General features: G+C 35.5%; 1 protein-coding gene across 1 annotated transcript in view; it reads left to right on the top strand.

The window, feature by feature from the left end:
- The window catches only part of Brr2 (U5 small nuclear ribonucleoprotein l(3)72Ab), a 486,889-nt gene that overhangs the window by 172,846 nt on the left and 288,627 nt on the right, over positions 1-25,416 (top strand). Inside the window, exons 17-18 of the mRNA XM_090392214.1 lie at positions 3,319-3,468; positions 16,749-16,810. Coding sequence (XP_090248340.1) covers positions 3,319-3,468; positions 16,749-16,810 — 212 coding nt within the window. The remainder of the gene's footprint in view (positions 1-3,318; positions 3,469-16,748; positions 16,811-25,416) is intronic.

The raw sequence follows: 25,416 nt of genomic DNA, 5'->3' as shown, positions 1-25,416 counted from the left end.
AATACAAGAAATTGATGAGACCAGACAGAAGAGTTGCATTTAGAAGACATATTGCAAACATGGACAAAATATCTCTATGTATCTCTTGAAGCTTAAACAGCACCTCTTCCTGCTTGTGTGTTAAGAAACATGCAGATATAAAAAATTTATTATACCTCTTTATATGGCTTCGATATAACCACTGGACTAATGAGAATTTCTTGAGAATGTTGAAGTGGCGGAGAGGATGAGTAGAATGGATTGTCAGCAGTGGTCCTGAGTACTTTGCCTGTGAATGCCTTTAAGGAGAGAGTTAACCTTTATATCAATGATTGCTAGCATGGGCCTCCCACAAGACTTTGGGCTTAGAGGAGATCCCATCTTATAATAATAAAAATGTGCATAACAAAGAAACATCAATCTATCATTTAATTTAATCATTTCCATTAAATCTAAAATCATTAAAATTTTGGTGGTGATATATTTATCATGAAATGTGCTTTCTTGACAAATGGGTGCTTGAGGGTCAAAGTTATATAACTGAGAGGAGACTTCATACATAGCCTTTAAAGGAATGTGGAGAACCAACCATGGCTTCTGACCCAGTGTCCTGTCGTCACCTTCTGAAGGCCCCATTGTTTTCACCAAGGTACCAGGGCAAACAGTGAAAAGTCAGCTACTGGAACAAATCCTGAAACACACCCCAAATCAACATCCCCAGAGTTCAAAATTGGTACTATCAACATAAGAAGCCTGAATGGCAAAGAAATGCAACTAGCTGAGGAATTGGATAAGTACCAGATTGACATAATAGGCGTGACTGAAACAAAAAAGAAGAAAACTGGTGAGATCTTTCTGAGCAATAAATACAAAATGTTATATTCAGGCAATTACAATCAAGGAAAAGGAGTAGCCATAGTATTCAACACTAAATATGAATCTCATCTTCTTGAATGGCAGGCAATTTCAAGTAGAGTTATGTGGGCAAATATCAGAATCTGGAACTGGACAACAAGAATTACTTGCACCTATGGTCCCACAGAAGGTTCTACTAAAATAGAAGTGGAGGAATTTTTTGAAGCTTTAGAAAAAGCCACTGATACAATGAAAAATGAAAAGTTGTTTGTTGTTAGCAATCTAAATAGCAGAGTAGGAAATGATTGTTAGACATACAAAAATCATCATAATCATCAAATTCCTGATATGTACCCTCAAGGGGGTGTACAGGATATGATAGTACTGCATGAAAAACTTACACCATTACTAACTTCATATCTACAATTTTCCTCCGAAAAAAGCTAATAATAATGGCAAATACCTATTGGATTTCTGCTCAGGACATGGATTAGTTATTACTGACACAATGTTCCAACATAAAAATATGCACAAATTTACATGGAGAGAAGAGGCAAGGAATAAGAAAGGTCTAATCAATTATGTTATTGTTGATAGTGATGTTTTCTCCCTGATGCAGGACAGAGTGTACAAAGGATTTGAAATTGGAAGTGATCACGATTTAGTCTTGGGCAGTATAAAATTGAATTTCATATTGAAAAGAAGAACATGTAAGTTTTAAAGCGAATGAAAGTTGAGCCATTCTCAGATGTGAACTGCAGACTTAAAATACATGAACATTATTGAGAAAAAAATGGGAGTTTGAGAACAGGAACCAAATCCTGGAGATTGAGTGGCAAGCCCTGAAGAAAACATTGAGTCTGCGAGCGAGCATGTGATGAGGTTGTCTGCAAGGATAGAAAATTCAGAAGTCCATGGTGGACACAGGAAGTTAAAGGGGCAGTGAAGGAAGAGAAGAAAGCATATCAAAACTTCCTGGCAAATGAGTCAGCTTGTGCTCTTAGAGAATATAGAGACCAGTGTAAGAAAGCTAAACAAAAGTCATGCGTAGACTTTGGTAAGAACATAGAAAATAAATATAAAGAAGGTGGCAAGATATTCTCCAGGTTGTTGAAGAACTCAGAAATGGAGGAAAAAGTGCTTTAAAAGAAATTAGATATGATAAAAGTGACATGCAAACTGGTGAAAAAGATACCCTTGACGCATAGAGTAATTACTTCAGAAAATTGCTAAACCAAACAATCAGTGCCAGCATATTAGTAAAAAAAACACTCAACAGGCATGCAATCAGGAATACCTATCCATACTTGAAGTAGTAAAAGCCATCAAAAGCCTGAAATGTGGAAAGGCAGCTGGAGTAGATGATATTTGACCAGAAATGCTCAAGTACGGAGGTATAAAAGTCTTATAGTGCAGAAGGCCTGGACAGAGGGAGGAATTCCAGATGATTGGAGTAGCGCTCTCATAGTACCCATATATTAAAAAGGGAAATAAAACCGAATGTGAGAATTACAGAGGTATTTCTCTACTGAGTGTTCCTGGTAAAATTTATGCAAGTATACTTGAGAAACAGTTGAGAAGAATTGTGGAAGAAAAATGTGGTGAAGACAAGCTGGATTCAGGCCAAACAGAGGCTGTCAGGATCAGATTTTCACTTTACGATAATTAGTTGAGAAATCATGGAATATAACAAAGATCTGTATTTAAATTTTGTAGATCTAGAAATGGCATATGACAAGGTGCCAAGAGAGAAGCTATTGAAAATGCTACAGTTATATAGTGCCAATCGGGCATTATATCAAGCACTACTTAGTGTTTATTTGAGTTGTAAGCCAGCAGTTAGGATTGAAGGAAGTACAGGAAGGTGGTTTAATGTTAAATCTGGTGACAAGTGACATCCTGATTTGAAGGAAAATTTTAGATAGGAAGTTAGTAATGATGTAAATTTTTCATGTCTTACTATCTTATCCTGTACACCCCTTAAGGGTACATGTCAGGAATTTGATGATAATGATGAAATGTGCTTTTATAGCACATTTGTTGAGGACAATGGAACATTTGCCTTCCACTTTGAAAAAACTTTGGTTCAATTTCTTTCTTACATGCCGTGGACTATTATTTGATGTGCTGTTTAATTAAAGGTAATCAAACAGAACTCATGAAGTGACAGGGTTTTTCATTCTACAGAACAGACATCAATAAACTGATATTTTAATTAGGAATATCAGAGCTGTGTGTATTTATTAAGTTAGCTCTATCCATAATGTGTACTTTTATCTTTCAATATGGCTGCATTTAAAATTAAAAAAAAAATTTAACTTATATTATTTTGTTTGACTGATATTATAAAGGTTCATTTTATTAAATGAGATCAAATGATTACCCAAGCTAATTACAAAATTAATGTATTCTAGGAGAATAGTAATATTATACTTTATTGTCATCAGTTTTTATTATTGTTAAAGCATGACCTGTGTTTGTTAGGTGCTGATTTTTGTTCACTCACGAAAAGAAACTGGTAAATCTGCTAGGGCTATTAGAGATATGTGTTTGGAGAAAGATACATTGGGTCAATTTTTGCGTGAAGGATCAGCTTCAACTGAAGTGTTAAGAACTGAAGCAGAACAAGTTAAGGTATGACTTAAAATTAAGAAACTTGTTTTCTTCCATTTATTTTTCACCTGAAACATGCACACATACACACATTGCACTCACAGTTGACTTTTGCAATAGCAAACTCTTATATCACCTGAGTAAAATTTATTGTGGCGAATTTTCTATAGAATAATTTAATGCCCATAAGAATGTCCTATAAGTTGGGACTTTTTTTTTTTTTTTTTGGTAGTTTGTTATCGTGGTGTTTACTATAGTAAGTTGACTATATGTTATCTTTTTTTCAAATATGTGTTTTTACGGCTGTTATATTATGTGTTCAGTTCAGAAAAAAATATTGTTTGTGAAATAAGCATTATATTTAATGCTTATAAGAATTATTAGTTCTCATTTTACAAATGTCAGCTATATTCACAAACAAACAGAACTATAATCATCATCAAATTCCTGCCATGTACCCTTAAGGGATGTACAGGATATGATAGTACTACATGAAAAATTTATATATTATTAACTTCCTATCTACAATTTTCCTCCAAATCATTCTGTTACTTGTCAAGACTCCAACATTACCAGATCTTATATTTCTATCATCTAAGGCACTTTGTACTATATCAACCACCTATATTTTGATCTTCCTCTAGATCGTTTTTGAGCCAAATACTAGAGAACACTTGTTTTGCTAATCTTTCTTCTCCCATTCTATTTAAGTGAACATACCACCTGAGATTACTCTGCTGACACATTCCTAGATGCTGATAATGTCAAGTTCTTTCCTAATATCCTCGTTTTTTTTTTTTTATGATATTGCCATTGATGCCATCTGTTCACACCACTAATCTTTCTCAGGACTCTCATATCTGCAGTCTCTAGTCTTTGGTCAAGGGTTTTACTTCTGACCCAGCTCTCAGATCCATAAGTTAAAACTGGTTTGAACACTGTCTTGTATACAGCTAATTTCATGTTCCGGCTAATTTCTCTGCTATTCCATATGAATTTATTCAATTGACTTCCTACCAAACCAGCTTTGCTGAATCTCTTGTACATTTCCATATTTAATTTGCCATCTTCACTAAAAATCGTGCCTAAATAGCTGAAATGTTTTACTTGTTCCACAGGTTCTCCATTCACAATTCAGTTGACATTTTCACCAATTCTTGCCTATTTTCATTGTCTTTGTCTTTCTATTGCTGACCTTCATACCATATCTATTACAATAGTTATTCAATTTAGTTAGGGAATCTTGCAGACTTGTAGGGGATTTATTTAGAAGTAAAACATCATCCCCCTTAAAGCAAAGAGCTGACATTAACATCTCCAATTTTGATATCATGTTTAATACCACTTTCCTTCATAATGTGATCCATATAAATAATGAATAACAGAGGAGATAATGTGCATCCTTGACTCACACCAGATTCGACATTATACCATCTTCCTTGATTTCCTTCAATTCTAACTGCTGACTTACAAATCAAATAAAGACTAAGTATTGTTTTATATAATGCCCCATTGACACAGTATAACTGTAGCTTATTGAATAGCTTCTCTCTTGGCAACTTGTAATGTGTATTTTCCAGATCTACAAAACTTAAATAGAGATCTTTGTTATATTCCCATGATTTCTCAACTATTTGGCGTAAAGTGAAGATCTGATCCTGACAGCCTCTATTTTGCCTGAATCCAGCTTGTTTTTCACCAAGCTTTTCTTCCACAATTCTTCTCAACCGTTTCTCAAGTATACTTGCATAGATCTTGCCAGGAACACTCAGTAGGGAAATACCTCTGTAATTCTCACATTCAGTTTTATTTCCCTTTTTATATATTGGTACTACGAGAGTACTCCAATCATCAGGAATTCGTCCCTCTGTCCAGGCTTACTGAAGTATGCAGTGCAGCCACTGTAAGACTTTTATACCACCATATTTCAGCATTTCTGGTCGAATATCATCTACTCCTGCTGCCTTTCCACATTTCATGCCTTTGATGGCTTTTTCTACTTCAAGTATGGATATGTATTCCTGACTGCATGCCTGGTCAGTGTTTTTTACCACTGTGCTGTCATCACTGCTTGTTTCATTTAGCAGTTTTTCAAAGTAATTACTCCATACACTAACTCCTTTTACAGCACTCTTTCCTCCATTCCTAGTTTCTTCAATAACCTCTAGAATATTTTTCCACCTTCTTGATATTTATTTTCTATGTTCTTGCTGAAGTCCTCCCATGGCTTTTGTTTAGCTAGTTTTACACAGTGTTTAGCTTTCTGATATTTGTCTCTGTATTCTCTAAGAGCACAAGCTGACTCATTTGCCAGGAAGTTTTGATATGCTTTCTTCTCTTCCTTCACTGCCCCTTTAACTTCCTGTGTCCACCATGGACTTCTGAATTTTCTATCCTTGCAGACAACATCACCATATGCCTCTCTGGCTGAATCAATCAATGTTTTTTTCAAGGCTTGCCACTGAGTCTCCAAGGTTTGGTTCCTGTTCTCAAACACTTTCATTTTTTCTTCAATAACCTTTGTGTATATTAGTCTACAGTTCACATCTCAGAGGTGCTCAACTTTTATTCGCTTTAAAACTTTCTTACATGTTATTCTTTTCAATATGAAATTCAATTTTATTTTGCTCAAGACTAAATAGTGATCACTTCCAATTTCAAATCCTCTGTATACACTGGTGTTCTACACCAGGGAGAAAGCATCACTATCGACAATAGCATAGTTAGTGAGACTTTTTTTTATTCCTTGCCTCTTCTCTCCGTGTGAATTTGTGCACATTTTTATGTTGGAACGTGGTGTTAGTAACAACCAGTCCATGTCCTGAGCAGAAATCCAACAAGTATTTGCCATTATTATCAGCTTTGCTCTTTTCTCCAAATTTCCTAAAAATATTTTTATGTCTGACAATTATTTCCTACTCTACTATTTAGATCCCGAACAAGGATCAATTTTTCATTGTGTCAGTTGCTTTTTCTGAAGCCTCGAAAAATTCCTCCACTTCTACCTTAGGAGAACCTTCTGTGGGACCATAGGCACAAATAAGTCTCATTGTTCAGTTCCCCATTCTGATATTTGCCCACATCACTCTACTTGAAATAGCCTGCCATTTAAGAAGATTTGCCTCATATTTAATGTGGAATACAATGTCTACTCCTTCTTTTCCTTGATTGTCATCCTGAATATAACATTTTGTATTTATTGCCCAGAAAGATCTCACAAGTTTTGGTCTTTTTTGTTTCAGTCACCCCTATTATGTCAATCTGGTACAGTGGTATCTAGCTAATCTGAACTAATAAAAACCGTGCTCATCCGGATTAGCGAATTTTCCCCCAAGACACAACAATAACTAGCGTTTAAGACAAAAATAATCAGATTCTAATGGTACATCAATTTAATTCTGTAAATAAATGAAGTAACTGAAAGAAAAAAGTCTACTGTACTCTGATGTAAAACAAAAAAAATAATACAGTACACAGTATAAAATATTGTGTACTGTATAAAAAAACAAATGTGGACACACAATAAATCAAAAATAATAAAATAAACAATAATAGTTAAAATAGTAATTATTAAATAAAAATAATAGTACACAAAATAATAATACATAATAAATAAAACTTTTTTTCTTTCAAAGCACAGTTCAGATTACTGGAGGGTTTGGATTAGCTAGTACCACTGTACTTTATCTAATTCCTCAGCTAGCTCCATTTCTTTGCCATTCAGGCTTCTTATGTTGATATTACCGATCTTTAGCTCTGGTGAAGAATTGGGATGTGTTTTCAGATTTAGGAAACTGAACTAATAATTCTTTTTTGAAAATATTTTTATCACAACCCGACATGATATCACATATCATGTTCGGTTGTGATAAAAATCTTCTGAGAAGTAAGAATTGATTTTTATAGATTTTTAGGTGTGCTGAGTTCAGAAAAAACAGTAAAAAAACTCCGTCACCCACCAGTTTTACCCAATTTCTAATTTTATCATTTTTTATTACTAGTATTTGGATTTATATTCAGTGCATTGGTATTTATTTTCATTCTCCTTTATTTCCAGCTAATTAGTTGTATAAGTGCTTTTTTTGAAGTGCCTTTTTATGGTAAATAAAGAAATTTCCATGAAACTTCTCATCTTAAGATAGGAGAGGGAGGAATGCTGATAAAAGTGCAGGTGGCTACTTTGAATCTGATTCACCGAGATAACGGATGACTTTCCTGATGTGTTTGCAGTTTTTTTTTAATGTTTTTACGTAGTGTTGATGTTTTAAAACACAGTTAAAATTTGTTTAACTGTGTTTTAAGTAGCATTTGTAATGGCTTCAAGAGGTTGCAAAAATTCACCTAATAAAGGGAATACACCAAATACCCATGCTTTTTTGTGCGAGTGGATCAGCCAAGATCAAGAGCAACATTGGATCAAGAAGGAATGGCCAGAAAGAGTCACATTAGAACCTGGAAGTAAAAATGTGTTACACGAAACTTTGTTGCTATGGAAAAAATCCTTTTGCCCCTGCTTCACATAAAGCTGGGATTGATAAGCAATTTTTCAAGGCTTTTGCAAAAAAAGGAGGGTGTTTTAATACATCTGTGCAAAATTTCTGGGATTATCTACAGCAAAATTGAAAGAAGGTATTTTTATCGGTCCGGACATCAGGAATCTTATGAAGGATAAACTGTTGAGCTAAAGGATAAAAGGGAAGAAAAAATGGCAACTGTTGATAAAGAAGCATGGAAAGCTTTAAAAGAGGTGGTGACAAAATTTTTAGGAAATCACTAGGACCCCAACTATAAAATGATTGTGGAAGACATGCTACAGAAATTCAAGGATTTGGGATGCTCCATAAACTTAAAAGTGCACTTTCTCAACTGTCATTTAGACTGCTTTCCTGAGAATCTGGGAACTGTCAGCGAAGAGCAAGTATAACGATTCCACCAAGACATCAAAGAGGAAATCCATTTTGTGAAAAATCCTTACGTGATAGAGAAAAATGGAAGTGATATTTAAAATCAGTGGTCAAAAAAAAAAAAAAAAAAAAAACAGAAAGAGTTAATAGTTTCCAGACAACGTTTCATGACTCGAATTTTGCAGCCCTGTGTTATTGTTCATTCACAAATAAAAGCACTTTACTAAAGTGTAACCCCTCAAGGGCTCACTTTACTGAATATAGGAGTGGAAAACGAGGTACCCATGCCTTACTTTGTGTAATATACATCTGTTGTATTATATGTAGACTGGTCCCCACCCTTTTTTCTTTCTTTTCCTCTTGCTTCTTTCCCCAATGCTATTAGAACATTTGAGGGCTGGGGTGAATTTTTCTTATTTTACTATTTCTTTTCGTCTTACACAGTGGCTGCCTTTCAAAGGTATGACTTAAAATTAAATATTTTGCCTCACCTAGTAAGGTGAAGTTCCAACCCACCTGACCAACGTTCATTGAATTGGAACCAAAACTCTTCAGATATGTGGAAAATGCCTCTGCAATCCTACCAGTTTTTTTCTTGCAGTGGCTTTACTCAAAAGCCTAATATGCTTTGTGCCTTATAATACATCTCATGGTGCATCAGTTGCTGTGCAGAATAATCAGAGTCTCATTCAGGGTTTAAGCAGAGGGTCTTGTTTGAGAGGTATATTATAGTCTCCAATACACAAATTTGTTTGTGAATGAAGAATACAGAAAGTACGGGATTAACCTTAGAGCTGAAGATATCATTAGACAGTTGCAGTATCTAGAGGTATTTTCCTCTAGAATAAATAAATAAAATAAATAAATTAATTTAAAAAAAATAAATGTGTTATTCGGATCAAACTTTTCCATATTTAGAATTTTTTCGAAGAGATAGAGTACCAGATGAAGAGGCACAAAGCACAAGTTTAAGCCCAGATTGAATGTCGTTAAAGACAGGAATGGAGCAGTACTAACAGAAGAAGTGGAAATCAAAAACACACGGAAACAGTACTGTGAGGAACTGTACAGCAGAGAGGATAAGAAAAATTTGGAGGAGTCCATTTGGCAGGGTAAATTTCAATTTGGAACCTCCTCCACTTATGTATGAAATTGAAAGAGCAATTAAACTGCTTAACAGCAATAAGGCCCAGTTGCAAATGGAATCCAAACAGAGTTAAGGCCATGCAGTGATGCTGACGGGGGGGAGAGATAACAGTATCCAAGAATATAGGAGACAGGATCATGGCCTAGAGACTGGAAGAAATCTGTGTTCATACTACTGCACAAGACCTCCTCCATGTGACGCACCTTTTCATGGTGGAGGGGACCTCCCAGTGATGGCACTAGCCCTTTTCATTCTCCTTTCCATCATGTTCAGCTTAATACTGCTCTGGAAGCAGTAGCAATTTGCCTATCTATTGGGTTTCTAATCACAGCCTGCTCATTATATTTACTGGCAGATTCTGAATTAAATGAAATGGGATTCAGTAATCTCATAATTCAACTGCCTCAGCGGATACTCCTAGATCGGCTGAGGCAGTTGAATTATTGGCTGGATGACTTCAATTGACATAACACTCTGTGTAGTAGCAGAAACATGAATAGATTTGTATCATTGAGGAGATGCTAGACAGCCATGGCCTTTCCCCTTATTAACAACGGAGTAAATACCTTCTTCCATATGCACCTGCTCTAATTCTGCATTTTAAAATTTTTAACAGTAGAATGCAAACAATGGATTTATTTGTAAAAAGAAAGAGACTCATGATGCTGTACAAAAAACAATACAATGGGATAACTAAATAAATATTGCAATACTAATTATTCATTAGCTATTTAAATAAATGAAATTATTGATTGTGATTAAAATAACACTTTCCCAGATTTTAGATAGAAGAGGCAGTTGTTCCGATTTAAGTTTGGACAATAAAGTAAGGCCTCAGGCTTTCTTTAAATGAGTGTTCAAATTTATACTGACATTGATGAGGTAAGCATGTTTCAGACCATGGAATGTTGTTATCTGTATCTATTCCATGCTGTGCCAAGCCAGATTTTTCAGATGTACTGTTGCTAATATAAGATTGGTGTTCTTGTATTTTCTTTTCTACAGAACATCCAGTTTGTCCAAAGTAACAGTGATGACAGTAACAGGGAACTTGGTAGATATCAAGTTCCATTTATCTTTTGAAGACAGAAACCATGCTGATAATTTGTTGATTGAAAAGTAGCCACTAAATTGTATTTCTTAAGAATTCTGGAAATGGGTTCTGAGATGCCAGAAATGTATGGATTGGAACTCAACGTACTTTTCTTTGTTATTTGAGCAAGGATTATAGGAATTAAAAAGATGTTGTGTTGTCCTGAGAAGCCATTGAGTTTTGTATATTATTTGATGTTTAAGAGTTCCTGTTTAAGCTAACCATTATATCACGGGTTGTAGGGAAAGATTTTTCACTTTATCTAGAAAATCAGAATTTTTTTATGAATTAGCATTAGTTGCCAATCTGAGCTTTCAATAGGTGTGTTAAAAATTTGGCTATTCAATAAGTAGGTGAATCTTTGCAGTCAACAATTGGATGAAGAGAAATGTCTTTCTTATGTAATTTCTTTCTTTCTTATAACATCTCACACACAGCTCTTACTTTTTTTTCAAATTGTTCCATTGTTCATGTTCTACTTGGTAATTAACTATTGTTACCACTGATGATTGCTTGTAATATTCAGGCTGAAATATATGGCCTTAAGTAAATAGTATTACCTATTCCTTGCATTTTTTATGTTAATTAAAAAAAAAAAAAAACTATTGATATTTCTCTTAAAAAGCTTGGAGGTTGAAGTTGTTGGGAAATACATTATGAGGAAGCTGTTTTCCAGAAGACAGTGGTAGGTGGAATGGATGAAGAAGAGGAGAAGCAGGTTCAATGTGTTTGCTTTGCAGATTATAAAGTATCGTTACAAAAGAAAAAAAAAAGGCAGGGTCACAAAACATCTCATAGTTTTCTCATTCCCTGTTCTATAGTTGGAATCAGTTTATTTTAGAAATTAAATCAGTAATATTTTTTGTTTTTCCTCTCTAGACCTTTTCATACTCAAATAAACAGATTATAGTCTCTGCCTACAGAAAGAAAAATAAAGACATATCATTTGTCTCATACTAAAAATGTTACTCTCAAAATATTAGTCCACTGTTCTTACACCCTTTATTCTGTAGATGCTCTTTTAGCATAGAGAAAAAGATAATTATGTTGGGTTCTTCAAATCTAGCTTTGTTTAAATGGTTGGAACATTCCTTTCATATAAAAAACAATAAATTATAATAATCTTTTTTTCCATCTCAAGAAGAAATTCTGGAGATATTGATTCCTTCCACTCCAAAACACCTCCGAGAAAATAACCAGGCTTCTATGCTTGGAAAGCCTACTGTATACCTGTTCATGAGTTAGCTTGCTTCATATATTCTCTTGAAAATAAGTTAAATTCAGGTCCATTCTTCGTCTGGAGTTTGGCAGGTATACATTTCTCATATAGCCTTTTTTTAAAATATGAAGTTTATTGTATTAGGAACATCATTATTACATTAAATCTTCATCGTTTGACAGGTTGCATGTTTCTCACCATGCCATATCTTCCATTAGCAGTTCAGCAGGTGTAAATAAATTCCCAGTCGCAGTTCAGTCGAATAAAACCAAAGTCCTGCATTAAATTTTATTCTTAATGGAAAGACTATGCAAAGAGAAATCTGACACTTTGCTCTACAAGCTGAATTTAAATAGGAGTGACTGCTTTAACCTGTGACAATTTTGGAAATAGATTCTGTGAAATTGTGAAATACCCAACATTAATGTTACACGCATGCAGGATGATATGCGAAAGGTAATCCCCCCCCCTTTTTGAAATTCAAGGATGTAAGAAGCTTTACTCAGTGGAACATAGTAGTATGAGCGGTGTCCAGTTCTGGTGGTTATTTTTAAAGAAGTATATCTATATGAAGTAGAGTGATGATTGAATTGCTTATTGTAGATGAGAGTCCAGTGTAAATTTATACCTTTCTGAAAAATGTGTGTGGTACATCTAACCATGTGGAGAAACAGCTAGATGTTTGGGCAGACCTTGTAAGTGTGCTGAAACCAAGGTCAGAGACAAGCCATCTGAAGTGGCTGCCAGCAACAGCAGTGACAACAGTCACACTGATTAGATCTTCTTCTTCTTCTTCTGCAGCTTCTCCCACTTAAGTGGGGGGTCACTGTTGATGATGAGTCTCCTCCACATCCTCCTGTCTTGGGCTGTCACCACATCCAAGTTCTTCATCCTCAAGTCCTCTTCTACCAGTTCCCTCCATCTCTTCTTTGGCCACCCACGCTTCCTCTTTCCTTGCACATCCATCTGCATGACCCTTCTTCCCACACATTCGTCCTCCCTCCTCATCGCATGACCAAACCATCTCAACCTTGCCTCCTGTATCTTCGCTCCTAAGTTCGTAACTTTCACTGTTCCCCTCACATAGTCATTTCTCAGATGATCCTTTCTGGTCACACCGCACATCCACCTAAGCATTCTCATCTCTGCTACTTCCATCCTGCTGATGTTATTTTTCCTCAGGGCCACAGTTTCCATAGCATACGTCATAGCTGGCCTCACTACTATCCTATAGATTTTGCCTTTCAGATTGATCGGCATCCTCTTATCGCATAACACTCCAGCCATCTCCTTCCAGTTCCTCCAACCCGCTTGTATCCTGCATCCCACTTCCTTCTCAGCTCCTCCATCTTCTTCCACTGTTGAACCTAAGTATCTGAAGTCCCTCACCTTCCTGATGACATTTCCTTCCAGCTCCAGGTCTGTCTCCTGGCTGCCGCCTACTGTGCAACACATATACTCTGTCTTACTTCTGCTCAGTCTCATACCTCTCTCTTCCAGTACTTTTCTCCATCTTTCCAGTTTAGTCTCCGCTTCTTCTCTTGAACCTGCACACAGCAAGATGTCATCTGCATACAACATTGTCCAAGGTGCATCTTCTCTCACCTCCTCCGTCACCACCTCCATCACAATATTAAACAGAAACAGACTTAATGCTGACCCTTGATGCAAGCCAACTGTTACTTGAAAACTTTCTGTCTGTCCCAGACAGGTCCGAACACTTGTCTTCACATTTCTGTACATCTCCCGCACCAACCTGACATATTTCTCAGGAACCTTCTTCTCCCCCAGACACCTCCAGACTTCTTGCCTTGGCACTCTATCGTATGCTTTCTCCAGATCAATAAATGCCAGATGTAGCTCCCGTTGTTTCTCTCAAAACTTTTCCATCATCTGGAAAATTCGCAAAATGTGCAGTTAAACTTGTTATTGGAAAACCAGCAGTGATGGCCATCGTTAATAACTCATGTACAGGATAGTTTGTGCAGTGTGGGTCTTGAAAATGCTGAGTGATGAACAAAGAATCCCAGAGTTATCTGTATGGATCTTCCCCAGCACTTTCAGAGTGAAGGGAAGACTTTTTAGAAATATGCACCATGATCAGTTGGTATATGGAGATGTTGCAGAAATTAAACAAGTATATCCAAAGAGATCAGTTGGCTTCCCAACGTCTTGCTGGCTAGTTCACAAGCGATGCAGTTGCAATATTTGGTTTGAACCTATCTTCTCCAATAGCCTGGCCTTGGCACCCTTTTACTTCTACCAATTTTGTCCTCTGAAGGATGCCATTTTGTGGACAATATAGAACTGAAACAAGCTGATCGTGAAGAGCTCTGACTGAAATATACATTGAAGTAAAGACTTTTATAGGGTAGCATACTTCTCACTCACTTATGGGAAAAAACATATAGAAATGATAGAAACTTTGTTGAAAAATGAAAGAATGCTTTTGAAAGACAGAGGATAAATTTGCCATCTTTCACTAGTAAAATTCATTGCCGATGTTGAATAACCATATGCCCCACATATGGTTCAATATGCTATAGGTTTTGTAACACTTCTCATATGTTTATTTATTGATTTGGTGTATGGGAGAAATACAAGAAATTTTTGAGAAAAACTATATACAGTCTGACAGTTCAGTTAACCAGATAACTCATCATCATCAAATTCCTGACATGTACTGTCAAGACTCCAACATTATCAGATCTTGTATTTCTGTCCTCTAAGCCACTTTTTACTGTAAGATCTTTTTGTACATCGTCAATTAATCTATTTCTTGATCTACCTTTGTCGTAATGGTTTCCATTCAAATATTTTTTTAACTCTAGCATTTTTTTTAATTTTTAATTTTTTTAATCTCCAGCAGCATCAATGCATTGTTGCCAACATGTGGCAAGGTCATTTACACTACATTTATAAAAATCAGTGTCTCTGGAAGTGATGAAGTCCTCAACTGCCCAAGAAATTGATGCGTCGTTGGCAAAGCATTTCTTGGACAAAAAATGGCTCAAGTGCCGGAAAAAATGGTAATCTGTTGGGGAAATGTCAGGAGAGTATGGAGGATGAGGCACAATATTGTATCCCAAATTGTTGATTTGCTGTATGGTTGACACTGCCGTATGTGGTCGGGTGTTATCCTGAAGCAATAGCACTCCATGTCTATTCACAAGTGCTGATTGCTTAAGGCACAATTTGTCATGCATTTGCCGCATGTCTGTACAATATCGCGTTTCGCCTCGTGGAAGGAATGAGTAGTTAATAACACCAGGCAGAAGACCACCATACAGTAAACATCTTCATTGGATGCAGAGGTGACTTTGAAGTCCTTCCTGGAGCATCTTTCATCCCAACCACTGCGACGAACATGTACAATTATCGTAGAATATCTACAGTCACAGTTCATTGCAGGAACCTTTCTTCTTTACTTCTTAAGAGAGAAGAGCACACTTCCAAATGGCATGCTTTGTTTTCATCAGTGAGTTTGTGAGGCACCCACTTGTCGAGCTTCCTTACTTTTCCTATTATTGCCAAGTGCTGTGAAACAGTTGAGAAGTGTACATTTAGTGTCTGGGCGATCTCTCGTACAGTTTGTCGTGGATCTGATTTGATTAAATCCTTTAATTCATTTGAATCAACAGAGGAGGGATGATCGCCACGGGGTTCGTTTTGTTGAGCAAAATTTTGAAACCAACGGCGAGTGGATCTCACATTAGTTGTTTCTCCACCGAATGCTTTATTGATGTTTTTTACTGCAGCCGCTGCAGAATTTCCCAATTTGAACTCGTAAAGGTATAGCAACCTTAATTGACTGGGTTCCATGATTGACTTGATGTCGGTAGTATTCAATGTTTAATGCTCGTTGAACGAAACAAATACTACAATCGCATCATCCACGTGTGATGCTGTCACATGACATAAAAAATTTGCACATATCCCACTTGCTTTCTTCAGCAACCAGTAGAAACCTGACAGTCATTCAACGGCCATTTCATTTGCAACAACCCAATATATATACCCCAACCACACTATTCTTTGTGTCTTTATATATCTTACTATATCTTCACCATTAATTAGTTGTTCAAGTTCATTATTTATTATAATTCTCCATATTCCATTTTCTTCTTTTATTGGTTTATATATTTTCCTTTCAAAGATTCTCAGTATAAAGTTTTAATTTAGAATTACAATTAAGAACCTTATTACTCGTTAACTTTTTATAAATATAATAACATAACATGACTGGAAATAATATTATTTTCAGCCATGATTCTACTATTAATTTCATCGAATATATTATTGTTTGTTGTTATTAATGAAACCAAATATTTAAAACTGTGCTTCAAAACTGTATTTACCTACATTATATCTTGTAATATTTTTATTTATTGTCTTTCCACATTGCATATAGTTAGTCTTCTGTTCATTAATTTATAATCCAGCTTCTTTAGTGTTTCTAACCAGATAACTAGTAAATGAATTATATTTTTGAGAAAAAAATAAAACATTATTTTTGCACTTCATTTTTTTGTGACATACATTTGCCCAATTTATTTTCTACTAGATCTAATGCCATTTCAGACCTAGTTCACTACATGTAATGCCCTTTAAATTAATAATGACTTTCCTTACTCTTCTTTTATCTTAAAATATTCTGTTCCACTTTGATGCTTTCACTTCTTTGACTTGTTATTGCCTTGGTGGTATATCCTTGATACTATGCTGAAATTTTGGAAGAAAAATATTTTACAAAAACAAAAGAAATAAACAATTAAAAACTACCTTCACACTTTCTATATTTGAAAATGTTCACAATGCTTGCAAATTTAAAAAATGCGATGTTTTTTTTATTTACTCTCATATTTGGTGTTAGAAATATTTTTGTATATTTTTTTCTTTTTTTCTAAATTAGATACATTTGTTTTGATTTGTTTATAGAACTTAGAGCTGAAAGACTTACTTCCTTATGGATTTGCTATTCATCATGCTGGCATGACAAGGTAATTCTGCTTTTGGATATTGATGGAAGCTGTTACTTAAAGTTTTCAAGTATTTTTAATGAGAAATTCAATGATAATATCCTTATTGTTTTATAAAAAAATACTTATTATTTTATTTATGTCTATATAGATGACTATATGTCTTATATTCATCTATATGTATGTATGTATGCATCCACATTCATCCATATCCATATGTTATTCAAGACAAGGTGCGGTTGATCTGGAACCCTTAATCTTTAGAACAGATGGCATGATGATTTTCCATAATTTACTTTTATCTTAAAATATTCTGTTCCACTTTGATGCTTTCACATCTTTATGACTTGTCATTGCCTTGGTGGTATTCTTGATACTGTACTGAAATTTTGCAAGAAAAAGATTTTACAAAAATAAATAATTAAAAATTACATTCATACCTTTTATGTATGAAAATGTTCACAACGCTTGTAAATTTAAAAAATGCAATGATAAATTTCATTGAACATATGAGAATTTGCATTTACTCCCAGACAGTGTCATGAACTAGTTAACTGAACTGTCAGTCTGTTTAAGTTTTGCTCAATGATTTCTTGTATTTTCCCCATACACTACATAAATAAATAAACATATGAGAAGTGTTGCAAAAACCTATAACATATTGCACCTTATGTGGAAGCAAACGGTTATTCAACATCAACAACCAATGGATGTTTTTTCTTAAACAGTTGGAAATAGATGGAATGAAAGATGAGGATAACAGGTTGTTTCAGTGTGTTTGAAGCTAAGCTACCTGATAGAATCTAGTAGATTATCAGCATTATTCTCTCTCTCTCTCTCTCTCTCTGTTGTCTTGTTCGCCTTGGAAATATGCACAACCTTTTAAAAATTATCTATAGTTTAATATATGTGATAGCATAAGTAATAATTTGGCCTTGAGATTTTGTCTAGCTTAGGAACAACAGTTGTTTTATTCTGAGCTTTTATGAATCACAAATTGAGTTATTGTTCTCTATCTTCTGGTGTTCCTGGCTACATTATATATATATATATATATATATATATCAATCATTTAGGCCCACAGTGTCAACTCCTGACTTAGTTTGATTATAATATTCTATTATGTCAGGCTTTTGGGAATCTAAATTCACAGTGTTATCAAAGTGCATCAGTGAACCAATTATTGGCTATAATATTACTTCCTGAAGAGTAAATGGGTTCTGCAAGTCTCTTGATTACATATACTAGTTTATTACTAATCAAGGTAAGGTCCTTTGGGCTGCTTACCTGCATATATTTATAGATTTCCCGTGTAAAATACTTTCAAATTGACCATAGCAAAAATTTTTATTCCATATTTACTGGGCTTTGATGAAATATATTGTCTAAACCTAGGTAACATTCTGTCTATTGTTACATTTTGTCCCATAGAGTAGTATAATTTACAATTTTCTACAAATGGTGAGAAAATGTCTCTCATAGCCACTAATTTGTCAACTTTCAGGTGTTCTAAGCTGGTAAGTTTTTGTCATCAACCTGGTACAATTGTGAATAAATTTAAATCTCTAAAGACATATCTCTAAATCTCTAAAATCTATGAAGTTCAATCTCACTACAATCTGTAGCCCATAAATCTTGCAAATCTTGCCAATTGTTCCAATAAACCAGCTAGATATAAGAGGCCTAAAAATGCTTTCAATTCTGTTTCGTCTATTCGTTTAGCATCTCTTTCTCTTGAATACTGGTTCATATGTGTGATGAATTTTTTCTCCCCTCTCCATGGGGAATGGAGAAAAAAATGTGGAATTGGGGAATATTCTTTTGCTAGCACTCTTGAGCCCAGAACTAGTTTGATGGCAAAAACTACTATTCTCATAATTGCTCATATAAATGCATTTATCATCATCATGCATATCAAGGATTTAGGCCTAGCATGGCCTGTTCCAGCCTTAGAAGTCATTGTTGAATCGTTTAAGAGGACGTCCTGGTTTTCTTTTTCCTAATGGCTTGTACTTTAAGGCTTGTTTTTGGTAATCTTTCTGTTTTCATTCTTTGAACGTGTTCCATCCATTCATGTTTATATTTTTTAATTTTTTCTATTACTGGTTCTTGGTTTAATTCTTTCATAATTTCTTCGTTTCTTTTGTGATCAAATAGGGTATACTTTGCGGTTTTTCTCATAAACTTCATTTCTGCTGTTGTTAATCTTTTTGTCTTTTTTGTTTTATTGTCCAGATTTCACTTCCATACATTAAGACTGGTAAGGCTAATGTATTGTGCATTTATAAATAAATGCACTTATTTATTTTTTAATCGAAAGCAATTCAGATAAGGGATAACTCAACACATGCTCTCAAAAAAACCAAAGAAAAGTGTAAGAAAGGTGAACTATTTGTGAAAAGGTGTGAGAAAACTTTGATAGGAATATAGAAGATCAATATAACAAAGGTAGTAAGATGTTCTGGAGGATGGTGAAAAAACTTTCAAGATTGTTGAAAGTGAAAGAAAAAATACTGTAGAATAGATCACAGATTATTAAAAAATAGTACTAAAGATAAAGATATTCTGGATATCTGGAGTCATTACTTTGAAATATTATTAAATGAGATAAGCAGTGACAGAAAAGTGGCAGAAAGTATTCAGAAGGATTTCATATCTGGAGTACATTTCAGTACTTGGGGTAGAAAAAAAAAATCAGAAATAGGAAGTCGGGCATTTGAGCTTCAAGAAGAAATGCTGCATAGCTCGAGTCTGGTGAGACGATTGAATTCCAGATGATTGAAGAACTATCATGCTACCCATTTCTAAAAAGGAAAGTAACTCAATGTGAGGAATTTTGTTCGAGGTAAAAGTTATACAAGTGCAAAAAAAAAAACAAAAAAAAAAGGGAAGAAAAACTTGCAAAAGAACAAGTTGAATTCAGCTAGAGCATCTAAAGTTTTCAAATATTAAACACACACAGTAATATTCAGGTGATATGGCCACCAAATTTGCTAAATCTGAATTCCATAGAACATCTCTTGGATTACATGGATTGAGAGATCCAGCATTTAAATTATCTACCCTGGAATGCTTACTGATTTGTGGGAAGTAATCTTAAAGACATAGTTCAATGTACCTCCTACAGCAGTGGTGGTGAGCCTTTGTATGTGCACATGCCAAAAGTTTACAAATCGAGTTGCTGACATGTCGGTGCATACCAAAAATTTACAAATAAAGTTGCTGACGTGCCAGGCAGTTTTTAATAGTGGAAAAATTAATCATCATCATCAAATTCCTGCCTTGTACCCTCAAGGGGTGTACAGGATATGACAGTACTACATGAAAAAAATTATATCATTACTAACTTCCTATCTACAATTTTCCTCCAAATCAGTCTGTTACTTGTCAAGACTCCAACATTATCAGATCTTATATTTCTATCGTCTAAGGCACTTTGTACCGTATCAATCCACCTATATCTTGGTCTTCCTCTGGGTCGTTTTCCTGCCAACCTGGCAGAGAACACTTGTTTTGCTAATCTTTCCTCTCCCATTCTATTTAAGTGACCATACCACCTGAGATTAGCTCTGCTAACGCATTCCTGGATGCTGACAATGTCAAGTTCTTTCCCAATATCCTCATTTTTAATATGATATTGCCATTGATGCCATCTGTTCACGCCTCTAATCTTTCTCAGGACTCTCATATCTGTGGTCTATAGTCTTTGGTCAAGTGCTTTACTTCTGACCCAGCTCTCAGATCCATAAGTTAAAACTGGTTTGAACACTGTCTTGTATACAGCTAATTTAGTGTTCCGACTAATTTCTCTCTTATTCCATATGAATTTATTCAATTGACTTCCCACCATACCAGCTTTGCTGATTCTGTTGTCTATTTCTATATTTAATTTACCATCTTGACTAAAAATCGTGCCTAAGTAGCTGAAATGTTTAACTTGTTCCACAGGTTCTCCATTCACAACACAGTTGACATTTTCAATGATTCTGCCTATTTTCATTGTCTTTGTCTTTTTATTGCTGACCTTCATACCATATCTATTACAACAGCTATTCAATTTAGACAGAGAATCTTGCAGACTTGTAGCGGATTTATTTAGAAGTATAACATCATCTGCATAAAGCAAAGAGCTGACATTAACATTTCCAATTTTGATATCAGGTTTAATACCACTTTCCTTCATAATGTGATCCATATAGATAATGAATAACAGAGGGAATAATGTACATCCTTGTCTCACACCAGATTTAACATTAAACCATCTACCTGTACTTCCTTCAATTCTAACTGCTGACTTACAACTCAAATAAAGACTAAGTATTGCTTGATATAATGCCCCATTGACACCATATAACTGCAGCGTATTGAATAGCTTTTCTCTTGGCACCTTGTCATATGCCTTTTCCAAATCGACAAAACTTAAATACAGATCTTTGTTGTATTCCCATGCTTTCTCGACTATTTGTCGTAAAGTGAAGATCTGATCCTGACAGCCTCTATTTGGCCTGAATCCAGCTTGTTCTTCACCAAGCTTTTCTTCCACAATTCTTCTGAACCGTTTCTCAAGTATACTTGCATAGACCTTGCCAGGAACACTCAGTAGGGAAAGACCTCTGTAATTCTCAAATTCAGTTTTATTTCCTTTTTTATATATGGGTACTATGAGAGCTCTACTCCAATCATCGGGAATTCGCCCCTCTGTCCAGGCTTTCTGAACTGTGGAGTGCAGCCAATGTAAGACTTTTATACCACCATACTTCAGCATTTCTGGTCGAATATCATCTATTCCTGCTGCTTTTCCACATTTCAAGCCTTTGATGGCTTTTTCTACTTCAATTATGGATATGTATTCCTCACTGCATGCCTGGTCAGTGTTTTTTTATCACTGTGCTGTCATCACTGCTTGTTTCATTTAGCAGTTTTTCAAAGTAATTACTCCATACTTCAAGGGGGGTGCTTAAGGGTCAAAGCTGTATAACTGAGAGGAGACCTCCACATAGCCTTTAAAGGAATGCGGAGAACCGACCAGGGGTTCTGACCTAATGTCCAATCCTCACCTTCTCGTGGTGCACCCTGTTGGGTATCAACTTTGATACTGAACGAACGAGGATGGGCTGGCAATTTGGGATTTAGCCGACCAAATTGTATTCTTATTGGTTAAACCAAAATAAAAAATGATGGTACAACATGGCAAAATTTCATGCCGGACAACATGACAAAATTTCATGCCGGCTGGGGCGTCGCCCGGTTAAACAAGGCCCCCGTTGTTTTCGCCAGGGAACCAGGGCGAACAGCGAAAAGTCAGCTACTGGAACAAATCTGAAAACCAACCCCAACTCAACATCACCAGAGTTAAAGATCGGTACTATCAACGTAAGAAGCCTGAATGGCAAAGAAATGGAGCTAGCTGAGGAATTAGATAAGTACCAGATCGACATAATAGGGGTGACTGAAAAAAAAAAGTCCAAAACTGGTGAGATCTTTCTGAGCAATAAATACAAAATGTTATATTCAGGCAATAACAATCAAGGAAAAGAAGGAGTAGCCATAGTATTCAACACAAAATACGAGGCTAATCTTCTTAAATGGCAGTCAGTCTCAAGTAGAGTAATGTGGGCAAATATGAGAATGGGGAACTGGACAATGAGACTTATTTGTGCCTATGGTCCCACAGAAGGTTCTACTAAGGTAGAAGTGGAGGAATTTTTTGAGGCTTTAGAAAAAGCAACTGACACAATGAAAAAGGAAAAGTTGGTCCTTGTAGGGGATCTAAATAGCAGAGTAGGAAATGATTGTGAGACATACAAAAATATTTTGGGAAAATTTGGAGAAAAGAGCAAAGCTAATAATAATGGCAAATATCTGTTGGATTTCTGCTCAGGACATGGACTGGTTATTACTAACACCATGTTCCAACATAAAAATGTGCACAAATTCACATGGAGAGAAGAGGCTGGGAATAAGAAAAGTCTCATTGACTATGTTATTGTTGATAGTGATGTTTTCTCCCTGGTGCAGGACACCAGAGTGTACAGAGGATTTGAAATTGGAAGTGATCACTATTTAGTCTTGAGCAGGATAAAATTGAATTTCATATTGAAAAGAATAACATGTAAGAAAGTTTTAAAGCGAATAAAAGTTGAGCAGCTCTCAGATGTGAACTGTAGACTAAAATACAGAAATATTATTGAAAAGAAAATGAAAGAGTTTGAGAACAGGAATCAAACCTTGGAGATTCAGTGGCAAACTCTGAAGGAAACATTGATTGATTCTGCCAGAGAGGCATGTGGTGAGGTTGTGTGCAAAGATAAAAAAATCAGAACTCCCTGGTGGACACAGGAAGTTAAAGAGGCAGTGAAGGAAAAGAAGAAAGCACATCAAAAGTTCCTGGCAAATAAGTCAGCTTTTACTCTTACAGAATACAGAGACAAATGTAAGAAAGCTAAACAGTGTGTAAAACTAGCTAAACAAAAGTCATGGGAGGACTTTGGCAAGAATATAGAAAATAAATATCAAGAAGGTGGCAAAATATTCTGGAGGTTGTTGAAGAAGCTTAGGAATGGAGGAAAGAGTGCTGTAAAAGGAATTAGAGATGATAAAGGTGAAATGAAAACAGGAGAAAAAGATATCCTTGAAGTATGGATTAATTACTTTGAAAAACTGCTAAATGAAACAAGCAGTGATGACAGCACAGTGATAAGAAAACACTGACCAGGCATGCAGTCAGGAATACATATCCATACTTGAAGTAGAAAAAGCCATCAAAGGCTTGAAATGTGGAAAGGCAGCAGGAGTAGATGATATTCGACCAGAAATGCTGAAGTATGGTGGTATAAGAGTCTTACAGTGGCTGCACTGCATAGTTCAGAAATCCTGGACAGAGGGACGAATTCCTGATGATTGGAGTAGAGCTCTCATAGTACCCATATATAAAAAGGGAAATAAAACTGAATGTGAGAATTACAGAGGTATTTTCCTACTGAGTGTTCCTGGCAAGATCTATGCAAGTATTCTTGAGAAACGGTTGAGAAGAATTGTGGAAGAAAAGCTTGGTGAAGAACAAGCTGGATTCAGGCCAAATAGAGGCTGTCAGGATCAGATCTTCACTTTACGACAAATAGTCGAGAAAGCATGGGAATATAACAAAGATCTGTATTTAAGTTTTGTCGATTTGGAAAAGGCATGTGACAAGGTGCCAAGAGAGAAGCTATTCAATACGCTACAGTTATATGGTGTCAATGGGGCATTATATCAAGCAATACATTATCCCCTCTGTTATTCATTATCTATATGGATCACATTATGAAGGAATGTGGTATTAAACCTGATATCAAAATTGGAGATGTTAATGTCAGATCTTTGCTTTATGCAGATGATGTTATACTTGTAAATAAATCCGCTACAAGTCTGCAAGATTCTCTGACTAAATTGAATAGCTGTTGTAATAGATATGGTATGAAGATCAGCAATAAAAAGACAAAGACAATGAAAATAGGCAGAATCATTGAAAATGTCAACTGTGTTGTGAATGGAGAACCTGTGGAACAAGTAAAACATTTCAGCTACTTAGGCACAATTTTTACTGAAGTTGGTAACTAAATATAGAAATAGACAACAGAATCAGCAAAGCTGGTATCGTGGGAAGTCAATTGAATAAATTCATATGGAATAAGAGAGAAATTAGTCGGAACACTAAATTAGTATACAAGACAGTGTTCAAACCAGTTTTAACTTATGGATCTGAGAGATGGGTCAGAAGTAAAACACTTGACCAAAGACTAGAGACTGCAGATATGAGAGTCCTGAGAAAGATTAGAGGTGTGAACAGATGGCATCAATGGCAATATCATATTAAAAATGAGGATATTAGGAAAGAACTTGACATTGTCAGCATCCAGGAATGCGTTAGCAGAGCTAATCTCAGATGGTATGGTCACTTAAATAGAATGGGAGAGGAAAGATTAGCAATACAAGTGTTCTCTGCCAGGTTGGCAGGAAAACGACCCAGAGGAAGACCAAGATATAGGTGGATTGATATGGTACAAAGTGCCTTAGACGATAGAAATATAAGATCTGATAATGTTGGAGTCTTGACAAGTAACAGACTGATTTGGAGGAAAATTGTAGATAGGAAGTTAGTAATGATGTAATTTTTTCATGTAGTACTGTCATATCCTGTACACCCCTTGAGGGTACATGGCAGGAATTTGATGATGATGATGACTTCAAGGATATCTTTTTCTACCATTTTCATGTCACCTTTATAATCTCTAACTCCTTTTACAGCACTCTTTCCTCCATTCCTAAGCTTCTTCAACAACCTCCAGAATATTTTGCCACCTTCTTGATATTTATTTTCTATATTCTTGCCAAAGTCCTCACATGACTTTTGTTTAGCTAGTTTTACACACTGTTTAGCTTTCTTACATTTGTCTCTGTATTCTGTAAGAGTAAAAGCTGACTTATTTGACAGGAACTTTTGATATGCTTTCTTCTTTTCCTTCACTGCCTCTTTAACTTCCTGTGTCCACCAGGGAGTTCTGATTTTTTTATCCTTGCAGACAACCTCACCACATGCCTCTCTGGCAGAATCAATCAATGTTTTCTTCAGAGTTTGCCACTGAATC

This window comes from Typopeltis vanoorti, chromosome 5, assembly GCF_054136105.1.
Source record: "Typopeltis vanoorti isolate ZY-2024b chromosome 5, IOZ_Tvanoo_1.0, whole genome shotgun sequence".
Taxonomy (NCBI): domain Eukaryota; kingdom Metazoa; phylum Arthropoda; class Arachnida; order Uropygi; family Thelyphonidae; genus Typopeltis; species Typopeltis vanoorti.
Note: the sequence above shows the minus strand (reverse complement) of the source record. Positions and strands in the feature narration are given on the sequence as shown.